The 14,826-nt window shown below is 39.9% G+C and overlaps 1 protein-coding gene across 7 annotated transcripts in view; it reads left to right on the plus strand.

Moving 5' to 3' along the window:
• Positions 1 to 14,826, plus strand: part of TENM3 (teneurin transmembrane protein 3) — a 614,750-nt gene that overhangs the window by 523,230 nt on the left and 76,694 nt on the right. For all 7 annotated transcript variants that reach the window (XM_043893315.1, XM_043893317.1, XM_043893319.1 and 4 more), the window contains one exon: positions 5,511 to 5,657. In XM_043893315.1, coding sequence (XP_043749250.1) covers positions 5,511 to 5,657 — 147 coding nt within the window. The remainder of the gene's footprint in view (positions 1 to 5,510; positions 5,658 to 14,826) is intronic.

Raw genomic sequence — 14,826 nt, forward strand, 5'->3', positions numbered from 1 at the left:
GACAGTGGTCACGTGCACCTTCCGGAGCCAGGCAGCCTGGCCGGCTAGCCTGTGACCTCACACGGACTGCCTCACTCTTCCTGTCTTCATCTGTATTTACTGTGTCAGCTGTGTTTACATCCTAGGGTTGTGGTGGAGATTAAATGAGAGAATGATATGAAGTGCTTAGAGCTAGAAATTCAGGCATCATTAATGCCTCAGCCAGGTGTTCATAATTTGCACGTTATGAAACCAGAGCTCCAGAAATGCTCAAGTCATAAGCAGCACTTTGGAGCATGTGTGCATTTTTTCGGGGGGCAGGGAGAGAAACTGGAGATTATGGAGAATCCATAACTCCCAGCACTTTTCTCAGAGAAATGAGACCGTGTAAAGATTAAAAACCACTATCTTACGGAAAATACAGTAATACTCATCCACTTATACCCCATTTGGTCTTCTTAAAAGATAAATAATCAAAACTCCAGGGAAAGTGTTTTATGAATACAACATTTTACCAGGGAACATTTTTTTCCAAGGGCTCCATTTTATATGTCAAGCACTCATATTTATAAATAGAGTTTTCTTCTATAAAACAAATTTAAAACTTCTTAGTAGATCTAATAGGAACAACTTTCCTTCAGTGTCAGAATACACTTACTCATTTTCAAAGTGATTTTTTTTGCAACTTAATGTGCAGTTCAGCAATTATTAGGTGTATTAATTTTTAAATATACTGTATTATTTTTTATGATTATTGTTCCTAATGGCTTTTTACAACATGCCTGCATTTTTCTGATAATTTCCTGTATTGACTTATCTAATGATGTTTTCATTGTTGCAATTATTACTTTTAATAATTCTTCGAACCTCGTATATGGACATCTTCTTTTAACTTCGTTATTTAGAGCCAGGCTTTTGTGGTATTGTTGGAAATTTTACTCTTCAAGGCCAAAAGGTAGAAGGTGTTTTTTTTTTCTTTTTACCTCCTTCCTCTCTTAGTTTTAAGCTATCAGGCTAGCAACTATTCCCTATGATATAAAATGTAAATGACAGATCTTGATATTTTTTCCTCAATGCAGATATTTTTCTTATGGTTGGTTTGCAAAATGTGTCTTAAACATTTTTAATATTTAAATCTTCGTAAAATTTGACCTGCTGTGTATTTTAAATCTGTTGTCTAATTTCAGCTCCACTTTTGACATTCTCGTGGTCCAATGACAAACCTTCCTTTACCTGTAATTCCTTGTTTTGCATAATCGATTCTGTTTGCAAAAGTAATAGGATTGGCTAGATTCTGATTTATTCTTCCTTTAAAACTTCTAATCCAGATCAGGATTAATTATATTCCTTACTGTTGTGTATTAATTGAAGTGGACCTGATATAAAAGCCAAAAGCTTATTCTCCATCTCTGATAAGTGATATTAATAATTCCCTCAAACCTGGCTAAACCAGAAACTCCAGAATGTTTTAAGGCAGTTTGTTTATCCTCCGTATCAAATGAGCGCTCATGGGACTCTACTGGATTATATAATGTTTGGAAGGAATTATTAAGAAATTATATGAATGATGTTATATAGTAATACAGTTTTATTTTAATGCTTGAAAAACAATTATTTTATGAAATTATAATTGCAGGTTAGTGCCTGACACTGCTTCTCGAACCCCCCCTTCACTTCCCCCGCAATATATTGTCAATTAGCTATAAACATGCTTATTTTTAAATGCAATTCAGAAGCCTCTAATGGAATCCTGTGGCAAAGTGAAGCATCCTTTCATATAAACGGTGCAGATGGGTCTGAACCATTTATGGTTTTGTTTATGCACGTGACAGAACTGCCAGGCTTTAGTAGCTCAACTGAAAGTTATAGTTTAAATCATTCTGTTAAGAGTTCCGTGACCACTTGCATATGTCAGTAATGAAAAATAATCAACATAAGCGTCTTTGAAAAGCAATTTTAGATCATTAAAGATGCATGAATTTTGACAAAGCAAGAAGATTTGAGGCTTATTAAGAATATATTAGGTCTCTCTGTTGAGTGAAGAGAGAGGGATTTTTATGCTTCTGTTCAAGAGGAAAGGTGTAGGCTAATTGTAACCTCATGAAAGATTAAATGGACAGGTACAGTAAGAGACTTCAGTCTTCATCCTGACTCTTCCTGCAAAGCTTTTGTGAGAAACAGAACCTATTCCTGTATGAATCCTGAAAGGAAACAAGATCTTAGGACAGTCTGTATTTCCTAATGGACTACACACAGGTTACATCATTGTCCATCTGACAAGTAGTCAAGGGCTGCTGGGTAAATCATGTAGAACTTAACGCATGCCTTTTTCATAATACTATATTACATTTGCTTTTTTGTTTTATTATTAATAATTAAAGTTTGATTTTTTGTAAATATGCAAGCGACTCGAGAGAGAAGGTGAATGAAGTAGAATTTCTGTGGGTGTATGTCACAGATTGAAGAAAGCATCTGAAAATGCATCAAGGTTCCCCCAGGGCTGCTGTGTGTTCTTTCTGCCCTTCCACCATGTCACCCTTATGAAACTACTTTGTTCAAAACAAACTGAAAGAGAATTATTTTGTCACCCCCTCCAAAAGTTTGATATTTGTAAATCTCATAGTTGTAAATTTCTGAAATTCTCTAATGACAAAAATTGATTCCATTTGTTCTACTTAGCTAGGAAAGTGTGATCTTAGGAAGAATTGGAGTGGGTCCGTCCCAAATAATCTGCAAAAGGAAGTGTTAGTTTACCTGCACACTTCCCCTTAAAGTGCTGAGTATTTCCTGGAATCGTGACTGCATTTGCTAAAATGGGAATATACTGCATTTGTAGAAGATATGAAGTGCATCTCTGTCGTGTGATGTCTAATGTCAGCTGCAGCTGCTCAATTTGCATGTAAATTCTGAAAATTTCCTTGTCCCATGTGACACTTCTGAAATGTCTGTCTGTTCTTTTTTCCTTTTTAATTTCTCAAGCTCACTATTTGGATAAGATAGTTAAAGGTACTGTATACTTGCTCTTTGTTGACGTATCTCCATATATATCTCTATATAACCGTGTTTAGCTTGTACTAGGTATGAAAATAGATTGTTTTCCTGCATATTTTTGTAAATGATAAATCAGGCCTACATTATGTGAAATCCTTTGGATTTAAAGTATTGAGACTTCAGTGTCTGTGTCTCATTTTTATAATTTTGGGTTATCACAGATTTCATTCCTATGTAAAAGCATTAGTCTTCACTGGAACCAAAAACTGAAGATAACAGTATATTTGCTGTTTTTTGTTTATGGAAGGTTTTTTTTTTTTTTGGCTTTAAGATCTTCATTGTTGGCAATTCAGCTCATAAGCTTTAAATTCTAAATCAAAGAATCATGAACACTCACTCTTATCACAGAATAAGAAATTGTCAATCTAAAGAAGATTCTGGTTAACATATGTTGAGAGAAATCTCATTTATCCTCATATGGAAACCTCTTTGGCTGTATCTCAGTGTTTCAAAATATATGTGATATCATAATTTATGTTTTGTGATTTTCTTTTAAAAAAATCTACAAAATACTGTGCATTCTAGAGAATGAAATGATAACACTGCTCAGCAGAAAACAGCAGATTCTTTGTCTTCAGTTATCATAGAAATAAGTGAAAACCATATCTTTCAGAAGAGAAGATTCCCTTTCCCTTGCTCCTCAGATTACCTTTTTCAATTCTTTGTTTGTGCTTTTCATTAGAATATGAAAATATTCATGGCAGTATCCAGGCTTTCATGTAATAACTTCTTGTGTGCACGCAGTCAGCTGCTACACCCCTTTGTCACTGGGGCAATTAAACCTTTTTTTTTTTTTCCGTTAAAAATAAAACAGAGACATCCATAAGGAAAATTTACCTTTTAGGCATTGAATAATCCATAAATACAGACGGTAATTGTCTGAAAGAAAAGAAGCAGCAAAATTAATATTCTCCTGACTTGATGGCGTCCGTAAGTCTAATTTCATCATACCCGGCCGCAAGGGACTGTCACAACAGTCTTCTTTCTGTTAACTCTAATCTGAAGAGACAGAAAGTCTCTTTGAGATCTTTTCAAGTTCCACAGTGAAGGAGGGAAAGCCAGTTATATGAATAATTCTTTTAATACAGACCTAAAATAAACATCCTTGAAGAGATGGTTCCCTTAAATTTTGTCACCGAAACAAGCATTGTAGTTATATAAGAGGCTAGAACAAACCCCAAACTGCTAGAGCAGGCATTAACTAACATATATATATATATATTTTATACCAAATTATAAATTAATTCTTTCCAAAGAGATCTGGTTAGCAGCCCATCACTCTTGCCGTCTTAGAGTGTTTATACCCTCGTTTCTGTCGGTGTCACGTCACACTCATAGTGGAGAGCACCAGAACCTACCCTAGTGTCATTCTCATAAACAGACCATGTTGGCTGCATGCCAGGTACCATCTGTAGGAAGTGGCAAAATTTGTTTTTTTTTTTTTTCTTTTTAATGTCATGTTAGACTGAAACAATTATAGCTTTCGGATATATTAAATTATTTTCATTGTTTCCCAAATTTTCCCTCCTTGCCCATAAAAGCAGACAAGATAGGATATAAAGGTAACAGCACAAAAGCTTTAGGGAGATTGTCACAAACTCTCACTCTCTTGCGCTCTGTCTTGAAGCACGTCACTATCGTGTTTTTGTTCAGTCTCTCGATGTTTTACTGTGGTCCTTATGGTATTTCATTTTGTCCGTCCTGAGTAATCAGATATGCACAGCTATTACATTTAGTTGGAAATCCTGTCAGTCCCGTCCCATCCGTATGCAGCCTGAATCCTAATGTTTGTTAGAATAGATGCTAAGCTGCTTCACTATTTCCTGGGCTTTGCTTATTCTGTGAAAAGGAATGTATTCTCGGCATAAAGTATAGTCATTGATACTGGCCTATACTTTGTGCAATTACTTAATGCACTGTAATTTCACATGAATATACGGCAACTCTGAGGCCAGATAAAATTAACGTTCTCTTTTGAACATCCTTCATAGCCACATACCCACGCGTTCATGCTTTTAAATTTAGAGGGAATGTTTTAAAGCAACAAGGCACTTTTAAGAAGACGTGGCCTAACCAATGACCAGTAATGTTTACAGCAGATTAAAAATCAATTCTAGGGCTTCTGAAATGATCTCGCTGTGACGCTTTTTTCGCACCTTATGATCAACCTTGTTGCTTTGCTAAAGGAAAAAAAATTAAGTTAATTTTGTCTGGCCTGCAGCAATTTTAGTGGGTCATTGCAGATATTTCTGTCCTGCACAGGTAAGTGGTGTCTCAAGGGTCAGGCCAATCAAAGATGCCACTTGGATAAGAATCAGATTCCTTAGATTACGTTGCTCTTTCTATCCATGTGCAATTACAGTATTTGTGCTGTTTCGAAAGGCCTGTTCCCACTAAGTGTCCCTCATCTGTTTACTTGAGATGCATAAACCTTAAATACTCAAATCACTTGTGTTGTCCTTCTTTGTCTCTCTTGACAGAGGGGTGTCCCGGTCTGTGCAACAGCAATGGAAGGTGCACGCTGGACCAAAACGGCTGGCACTGTGTTTGCCAGCCAGGGTGGCGAGGAGCAGGATGCGACGTAGCCATGGAGACCCTCTGCACTGACAGCAAGGACAATGAGGGAGGTAAGAGATGCTGAGCAGGAGAGCGAGCCTGTGCCAGAACTCAGGTCTACAGGTTCTCGTGGGTCCATGGTTATCTGCTGCCAAAAAAAAAAAAATTTGATCCCCACAGGTTAGATTGATTGAAAAATGTCTGAGTGCTGATAGAGTGATTTTGCTCCCTGTTTTCCCTGAAACAAATGCAAGATTATTATCACTCAGGGAAAAGGTAACCAAGCTACTGTATAATGTACATTGTTCTCCATTTCTTGTCCTAATCTCCAGGTGATGATTCTCCTCGATGCAGTTTTTAGGGCCCTGTGAATTGGGAGCTCAAGAGCAGTATTTTAATAATGGAACAGTCCAAAAGATGCAAGGCAGTTCCCAAACTCTTTTGTTGAAAGGCCGGGATGAAAAAAAAAAAAAAACAGGAAGAGAAAGCAATCCCCTTGAAGCTGTATTTCCAGTGTCTTTTTATCCTTAACTTTACAGCCTGTGAAAAGAATTATGATATTCGCCCCCCGCCACGTAAGCCCAGAGTGGAGAAGTAATTATTTTTTTCCCATTGCACCCATCCTCTGTGCTGCTGTGTTTCAATCTCAGAGAGGAGAAAGTGAGAGTTAGCGTTTGTGTTTCCAGCGATGGAGCTGTTTGCTTTTGGTGTCCCTTTGGGACTGAGTTTTTCAGAAGGAGTTGTTATCATTTCTGTCTGGACCTCTCTGGTCACCCGATCTGCATGTGACCTTCTAGTGTGTGAGTCCCTTCCTCCACCATCACTGCACCTGCCCTCCTGGGAGTGTCCAGGTGGGCAGGCTGGTGACGGTTACAAGTGCAGGTTTGGAGTCAGGTCTTCACTCCACCAGGAAATGGCAGCCCCACTCCAGGATTCTTATCTGGGAAATCCCATGGACAGAGGAGCCTGGCGGGCTGCAGTCCATGGGGTCACAGAGAGTCAGACATGACTTAGCTCCTGAGCACACATGCATCCCTCCACCTCGTGGTGCTTATGGGACCATAGACAAGATCCTGACTGTGTTACACTTCAAGTGTTTCACAGGTAAAATAGGCATAAAGGAGTTTGTGGAAGCGTTGAAAGAATGTTTGTGTATTGCCAGGGATATGGTTACATTGTAAGGAGAACCTCTCATTATCCAGTTTTCCTTCTTTTGCTTTTCAAAGTGCTCACCTTGACTAGGTGAACTTCATAAAAGGATGTCAGAGAAGATTGAATTGTCTCTTTCCTTTTCGAATAGAGCCAACTGAACATCAGACAGTTCTTGCCCGCAGTAAAGCAAGTGTCATGAAAAAGCAAGTCATGTGAATTTCGAGGGGGGTGGGTTCCCAGTGCATATAAAAGTTATGTCTATCTTATACTGTCAAGTTACCCTGTGCCGTAGCGTGATAAGTGTGTGATAGCGTCATGTCTAAAAATAACATATACACCTTAATATAGAAATACTTTATTGCCAAAAAATGTTAACTGTCATCTGAGCCTTAAGCAAGTTGTAGTAGTGACGTCAAAGGTCACAGATCACCATCAGAAATATAATAATAATGAAAAAACTTTGAAATACTGCAAGAATTACCAAACCAGGAGACAGAGACAAGTCTGTTGGAAAAATGGCACGTTGGGCTTGCTCCACTTCGAGTTGCCACACACCTTGGAATTGTGAAAAATGCAATATCTTCCCAACAATAAAGGGAAGCACAGTAAAACAAGGCCTGCCCTGTACTGTTCTCTAGGAAGTGGAGTGGTCAGAACCAACTCTCAGCTCTCCTCCTTGCCCCCAACACACACACACACACACACACACACACACGGACACACACACACACACACACGGACACACACACACACACACACGGACACACACACACACACACACACACACACACACACACACACACACAGTCATTCTCAAACCAGATGTTACTTGTTTCCCATCTTCCTGACTACGAGTTGCAGTTCTCCCCGTTCATAGCTCTCTGTTCACTCTTCCATTTCTATGTAACTGTTTACTGTTTTCCCTGTGCTTCTTTAACGTGGACTGTCAAGAAAGTTGAGCCACAAATTCTGAGCTCTGCTCTCTGTCCTGACAGATGTAGGTGTTTGGTCCTTAGCCCTCAAAGCTTTTTCTGCCTGATAATACAGTTGCCTCTCTCGCCTCCCTGCACTCCGGTGTTGTCATAGAAACCACAGCATCAGTCCTCTGCAAGCCCATACGGCAGCTTTCCCCTCCCTCCCAGGAAGCCCCTACCCGTGGGACGAAGGCTAGCTTGCCTTCCTCCTTGATCAGATGTTCCACCCTCGTGTTCTAAGAGATTACACTGAGGAGGTTACGGCTCTGGCAGAGAGAAGCAAACTGCAAGACCCAGTCTGCAGAGCCGCTGCAGAGTAATTTAGGGGCTAATCAACTCTTTAGTGTCCTTATCGGCTAAGGCGGTTTCTCTCTTTCCTCAGAATTTATCAGCTGTGAATTGGCCTGTTCCCTCTTTGTTTATTCTTATTAGCATGAAGCTCTGCTATCTCTAGACTTCCCGCTCCAAGGGGAAATCGGACCTGATAGAAGACCTCCTGTGGCTTCTCTGCTTATCGCATATAATTTGTATTCCTGTCCCTAACCTAATTTTGTTGATCTTCTGAGAAGGAACCTCAGCGCCAGCTTTGTTACACCCTAAGATTATAACTTGGGTGCCTTATAACCCAAGTTAGAGGATTCCTTGAACTTAAACATGGGTTGTATGTATACAGACAATATTTTTCACACCAAACCCCAACTCAAGACACATAATCTGGTGATTAAGGCTATTATTACCATTACCATTAGATGAGGACAGTAAAACAGAGCATTTAAAATAAGGACTATAGTTGAAATTCTGTGACTTGTGGGAGCTGTGCCGTTAGAGATACATTGTCTAAGTTTGGTGTCAAAAATGGTGAATTAGCCAGAAAGTTGCTAAGTGGTTTCATTTAACACATTCAGTCAGTTCAGTTCAGTTCAGTCACTCAGTCGTGTCTGATTCTTTGTGACCCCATGAATTGCAGCACGCCAGGCATCCCTGTCCATCACCAACTCCTGGAGTTTACTCAAACTCATGAAAAGAAGAAGATGGAGAGGTTGATTTGGCTTGAATCAAAAATCAGATGCATCATATGAATCACTACCAGTCTAGTCTGAGCAAATTTGTAGAGCACAGCTTTAAGAACTTTGCAGATAACACATGCACAGAGAGAGAGAGAGTTGCTTACTAGTGCCAGAAAAGTCTATCTCCCGGTAAGGATGATAGAAGCTTCCGTGGTGGCTCAGATGGTAAAGAATCTGCCTGCGATGCTGGAGACCCAGGTTCGATCCCCAGGTAGGAAAGATCCCCTGAAGAAGGAAGTGGTTACCCACTCCAGTATTCTGGCCTGGAGAATTCCATGGACAGAAGAGCCTGGAGGGCTACAGTCTGTGGGTCGCAAAGAGTTCGACACAACTGAGTGACTAACACTTTTACTTTCACTTTTTTTTTCAAGGATGGTGGGTAGGCCAATAAACAGATTATGCTATCAGAATATGACTAGTCATCAATAGCATTTAGTTTTACTATGACCATATAATATACTTCAGTAACCATTTCGTATGGCTAGTAGAGTTCTGTTACTTTCCGGAGGAGTCTTCTCTTCTCTCTCCTTCCTTCCCTCCAAACTCCCGCCCTCTTACTTTGTCATTGTTCAGCTGCTAACTTGTATTCCACTCTCTGCGACCCCGGGGACTGTAGCCCACCAGCACTGCCTCCCAGAGTTTGCTCCCCTCTTACTTGAGAACAAGAAAATCAGTGCTGGAGTCTCTGGCGTGCTTTCCATGTCCCAGACCGACAAGGCAGCTCTCCAGTTCCCCCAACACTTCTGTAAGCACCATTGCTTTCACCTGGTCACGCTGCTAAGACTCTGATTCGATAGGGAGTATCGTGACTTTCAATAGCTCCCCATATGGTGGTCCCACAGTGCAAGCATCAAAATGCAACAGCTTGCCAGAGACAACTCTTACCTTTATAGAAACTCAAGGTAGATACTCATGAATGAGCTGCTTTCTCCAAAATATGTTATCTGTGGCAGTGGCTTCCATATTCCTATTCTTCTCATTAGGGAGATATAGTCAGAGCTCCCTTTTCTCATCTTGCTTCCCTGTCTGGTCTTCAAGTATCCATAGCTCCCCTGTGGATACCTGAGGCATAGGAGGCAAGTCTTCTTCTACTGATTGGATGGTGGAAGGCCCAAGAATGACTTAAACCTCTTACTAAATTCTGTGCAAGATGGTAGAATGTCAGAATATAAATCCTGCCAGGAATGATACCTTTTACTTTTAAGTAGATGGAGTTATTCTTTGTCCTTCAAAGTTATTAATATTACTTTGTGGGGATATGCCAGGAAGATATACCTCAAACAGGTTTTTTTAAATGCCTTTTAAGTCTGATGATAGTAGAAAAAAGAAGCACAATTCAACTGAGGTTATTTAGAATTTAAAAAGAAACAGCAATGAGAGAGGAAGGAAGAAAAATCCAAACAGAAGATTCAAACTGCAGAAGCAAGCAGGTGTGTGTGCTAGAAATGACAAAAAGGAGGGAAATGATGAATGATATTTTAATGTAAGCGTCAGAATGAATGTGATGAATGGACAGAGGCGGTCTGTTTGGAGATTCCCAAATGAAAATAAGGAAACATTTGAAAATACATTTTTTAAAAGTTCTAGCAGGAGGATGAGGTGGTTGTGTTCTCCAGAATATATTAAAAAAAAAAAAAGAAAAGTTAAATAGAAAAAAATCAGAAGGGGGATGGTTTAAAAAAGAACAAAAAAAAGGAAGGAAGAGAGGGGGGTAAATTATAAGAGTTCCTAAAGTGAAAGTGAAAATCGCTGTTGTATCTGACTCTTTGCAACCCCATGGACTATACAGTCCAATAGAATTCTCCAGGCCAGAATACTGGAGTGGGTAGCCTTTCCCTTTTCCAGGGGATCTTCCTGACCCAGGGATCGAACCCAGGTCTCCTGCATTGCAGTCAGATTGTTTACCAGCTGAGCCACAAGGGAAGCCCATAAGAGTTCCTAAGCACTTCTTAAAAAGAATCCAGATGTCAGAATGAAGAGTGGCACTCAGTCTCAGAGCCTTAAAATACATTATCCTGGCAGATGATTTGGGGGGAAATTACTTTTTTTTTAAAGACTCCGTGAGATCCTACTGCAGGGGAGAGGGGCTTCCCAGGTGGCTCAGCAGTAAGAATCCCCCGGCAGTGCAGGAGACACAGATTCGATCCCTGGGTCAAGAAGATCCCCTAGAGGAGGGCGTGGCAATCCACGCCAGTATTCTTGCCTGAAGAATCACATGGGCGGACGAGCCTGGAGGACGAGTCCATAGGGTCATAAAGAGTCAGACACGACTGAAACAAGTTAGCATGCATGCAGGGGAGAGATTTAGGTTACTCTGAACCCTTTTATTATCCCCAGAAGTTTTAGATCCCAGGAGAATCCCATTCTAGAAAAGAGAAGTCCAGCTTTGCTTTCAGAAGCATAGGGTTTGGCCACTGTTTTTGAATGAGTTTTAGGAGAGGAAAAATATTCACACAGGCTGGAACTAACAGTCTTCCATACATTTTACACCCATTACCATTCACTGCCACTGCAAGCTTTAGAACAACAAAGGGCATCACCCAGAACCTCTTTAGACAGTGTCCGCTTTCTCCAGGTTAAGAACCTCTGCATTCTTAGGCAGGAGTATTACTAGCAGACATACACAATGTTGGGAAAGATTGAGGGCAGGAGGAGAAGGAGGCAACAGAGGACAAGATGGTTGGACGGCATCACTGACTCAATGGACATGAGTTTGAACAAACTCCAGCAGATGGTGAAGGACAGGAAAGGCTGGTGTGCTGCAGACCGTGGGGTCGCAAAGAGTTGGGCGTGACTTAGCAGCTGAATAACAACAAATTGTCAAGATAACCACTGTCAACAACTCAGAGTGCATGTTTCTACGCCTCCTCAGTGAGTTTAGATGCACATTTATGTTTTTAAATGAAAACAGGATAGGTACTGTTCTAAATTTGATTTTGCCAAAGAGATTTTTTCATGTCAGTACATGTAGGTCTATCTCATACTTTATAACAGAAGCACAGATGTCCTTCCTGATTAATTTTACCACTAGTCCATTAATAATAATTTAGTTGTTTCTTATTTTTTTGCTCTTGGTATAAAGGCAGATCTGTAGTGAATCTGTGTGTGGGTGTGTGTGTTTATCTGCATATAAATCTTTGTGTAAATGTACACATATTTCTTTGGAACAGATTTGTAGAAATGAAATTGCTGGGTCACAGGGTGCTTTAAATGTGATTCTGGTAGCTACTGCCAAATTGCCTCACAGTAAGTTTCACCATTGTATACTTCATCGGTAGGAGAGTGTTTATTTTCCCCATGTTCATAGTCTGTACATAATCATTGTACATAAACAAAATTGTCCAACAAAATGAAAAATATGAATTTTGTCTGCTGGGTGGAAATGATTCCATTTTTATTGTTTTCATTTGCATTTCCCTAATTACGAGTTAGATTGATGATCTTTATATATGTTCCTTGACTGTGTTTCTTCTTTTGCTGGTTGCTTATTTATTTCTCTTGACCATTTTTTTCCTCTGGAGTTTTTTGACTTTCCCTTTTTAAGGAGTTGCTTATATATTCTATTTATCAGCTCTTTATGAAGTGTGTTGTAGATACTTTACCGCAAGTTTTCATTATCTTTTAACCTTGTTTATGGCATCTTTCATCATGCAGAAGTCTTCAGATGATAAACTTCTACAAAGCAAATGTTTATAAGGTTTAACTTTTCCTTCCTGAATTTGGGATTATCTGTCTTTATGAGTACATAAGGCCTTGCCCTTTTTAGCTTATATGTAGTATTTCATATAATTTCTTATAATGCTTTTTACAATTTTATCGATTGCCTAATGTCCAATTTATCAAGAACATGTAAAAGTACCTGTTAGAATGAAAAAGAAAAAGGAATTCAAGGATTAGCATGGTATCTGAGGACAGGAAAATGGTGATAAAAGAAAGCAGTGTGTGTCTCTGTTGTAGAAAAAGATTCTTTAACTTTTTATGTTAGAGTATAGCCGATGAACAATGTAGTTATAGTTTCAGATGTACAACAAAGCGACTCAGCCATACATGTACGTCTGTCCATTTACCCCCAAACTCCCAGGCTGCCACATAACATGGAGCAGAGTTTCCTATGCTATACAGTGGGTCCTTGTTGGTTATCTGTTTTAAAGAATGGCCATGATCAAAAAATCTCCAAGCAATAGATTCTGGAGAGGGTGTGGAGAGAAGGGAGCCCTCCTACACTGATGGGATTGTAAATTGGTCCAGCCACAATGGAGGACAGTATGGTGGTTCCTGGGGGGAAAAAAAAAAAAAAACCTAAAAAATCTACTGTGCTTTTAAGACATGCTTTTGGCCTGTTTCGATCTCATAATCTCTAGGAACTGAATTTATTCTTCACTTTGTTCAGCAAAATTTTTGTATGCGTGCTCAGTGCCAAAAAGAATATGTCCTAAATTCTGGGAGCTACAACAGTGGACTAGATTAGCCCTCAAGGAACTTGGTGAGACCATTGTCTGAGCTGATTGCTAAAGGAATTGGGGAGGGAGCCAGGATAAGAGCAGTGAGAGGTCTCCAGCAGAGGAAATAATAATCACAAAGGTCTCATAAGCCATGTTAAGGAGTTCTAACTACTCAGAAAGCAGCAGGGACCAATTAAAGGAAGTATTTTACCTAGAGAAGTGAAATAATCACGTTTGATTTCTGCCAAGAGTACTCTGACTGAAGTGTCGAGAATGAATAGCTGGGACAAGACTGGAGCCTGGGAAACCAAGCTCTTGTTGAGATCTTGTCAAGAGGTGGCCGTGGTGGCCTGAAGGGTCTTTTCAGTGAAATAAAAAGAAAGCTGACTCAGGACATGTTTGGGGTGGGGAAAAGGAGGAGCTGGCCATTGATTAGGTGCAGAGAAAAAGGGAGGAGAGGAGTGAAGGATGACGCTCAGGTTTCTAGTTGGAGAACCTGGGTGAGTGGATAGCCGAGACATTTGTTGAAGTAAGAAATGCAGAGAAAGTGGTCTGTTCAGAGAAGATCATGTATGTTGCATTTTCCACTTGTCAAGTTTTCAATGCCTGTGTAATATCCAAGTGGAAATATCTAGAAGGAAGGTTATAGATTGGGAGTTCAGGAGAATAAACAGCCTGGAGTCATTACGATTGAAATGATGTAAACATAGACTAAAGCCATGAGGAAAACTCTGTTAATCAGACAAACCAGGAAGATACACAAAATCAAACATGATCCAAATTCAGTAATAAGCAAATGAATTTCATGTATGTTACAGAATGGTGACCCAAAAGAGAAACAAAAGGTATACCCGTACCCTTTGAAGATTCTAAAATCCACAGATAAAATACTGCATCAGAAATCCTACCTCGGGAATTCACTGGCGGTCCAGTGGTCAGGACTGTGCCTCCACTGCAGGGGGCTGAGGTTCCATCCCTGTTCAGGGAACTAAGATCCCACAAACCACGCTGCGCAGCCAAAAAGAAACTTAGAGATTTATTTGGGGGAGGGGAGGTGCTTCCCAGGTAGTGCTTGTGGTAAAGAGTCCACCTGCCAGTCCTGGAAACACAAGAGATGTGGATTTGGTCCCTGGGTCTGGAAGGTCCCCTGGAGAAGGAAATGGCAGCCCACTCCAGTGTTCTTGCCTGAGAAATTCCATGGGCAGAGAAGCCTGGTAGGCAACAGTGCATGGGATCACAAAAAGTCTGACACAGCTGAGCAGCCGTGACACTTTTTAAAAATAAAATTAAATATATATTTTTTTAATTTTTTAAAGAATTTCTACCTCTACCTCCAGCTTGGAATGAGGGGGAAAGACTTCCAAATACTGTGGGTAAGGGCTTTAATTACCATTAGAGTGAAGATGAAAATTCATTCAAAGGAAATTCATGACGTTTTATCCAGTTAGTGTATCAAGGTTTTGAAAAAAAATGTTAAACTATCCATAGCTGCTTAAAAGACAAAAGTGAGACTTGACAAGCAGGTCAAAGTCAGACCTACATAAAGTGTACATTAGGAAATGGTGGAGTCAGACATTTTAGTAATCTAGTAAAATGTGCATTGTT

The sequence above is a fragment of the Cervus elaphus genome, chromosome 32, assembly GCF_910594005.1.
Source record: "Cervus elaphus chromosome 32, mCerEla1.1, whole genome shotgun sequence".
NCBI classification, from domain to species: Eukaryota; Metazoa; Chordata; class Mammalia; order Artiodactyla; family Cervidae; genus Cervus; species Cervus elaphus.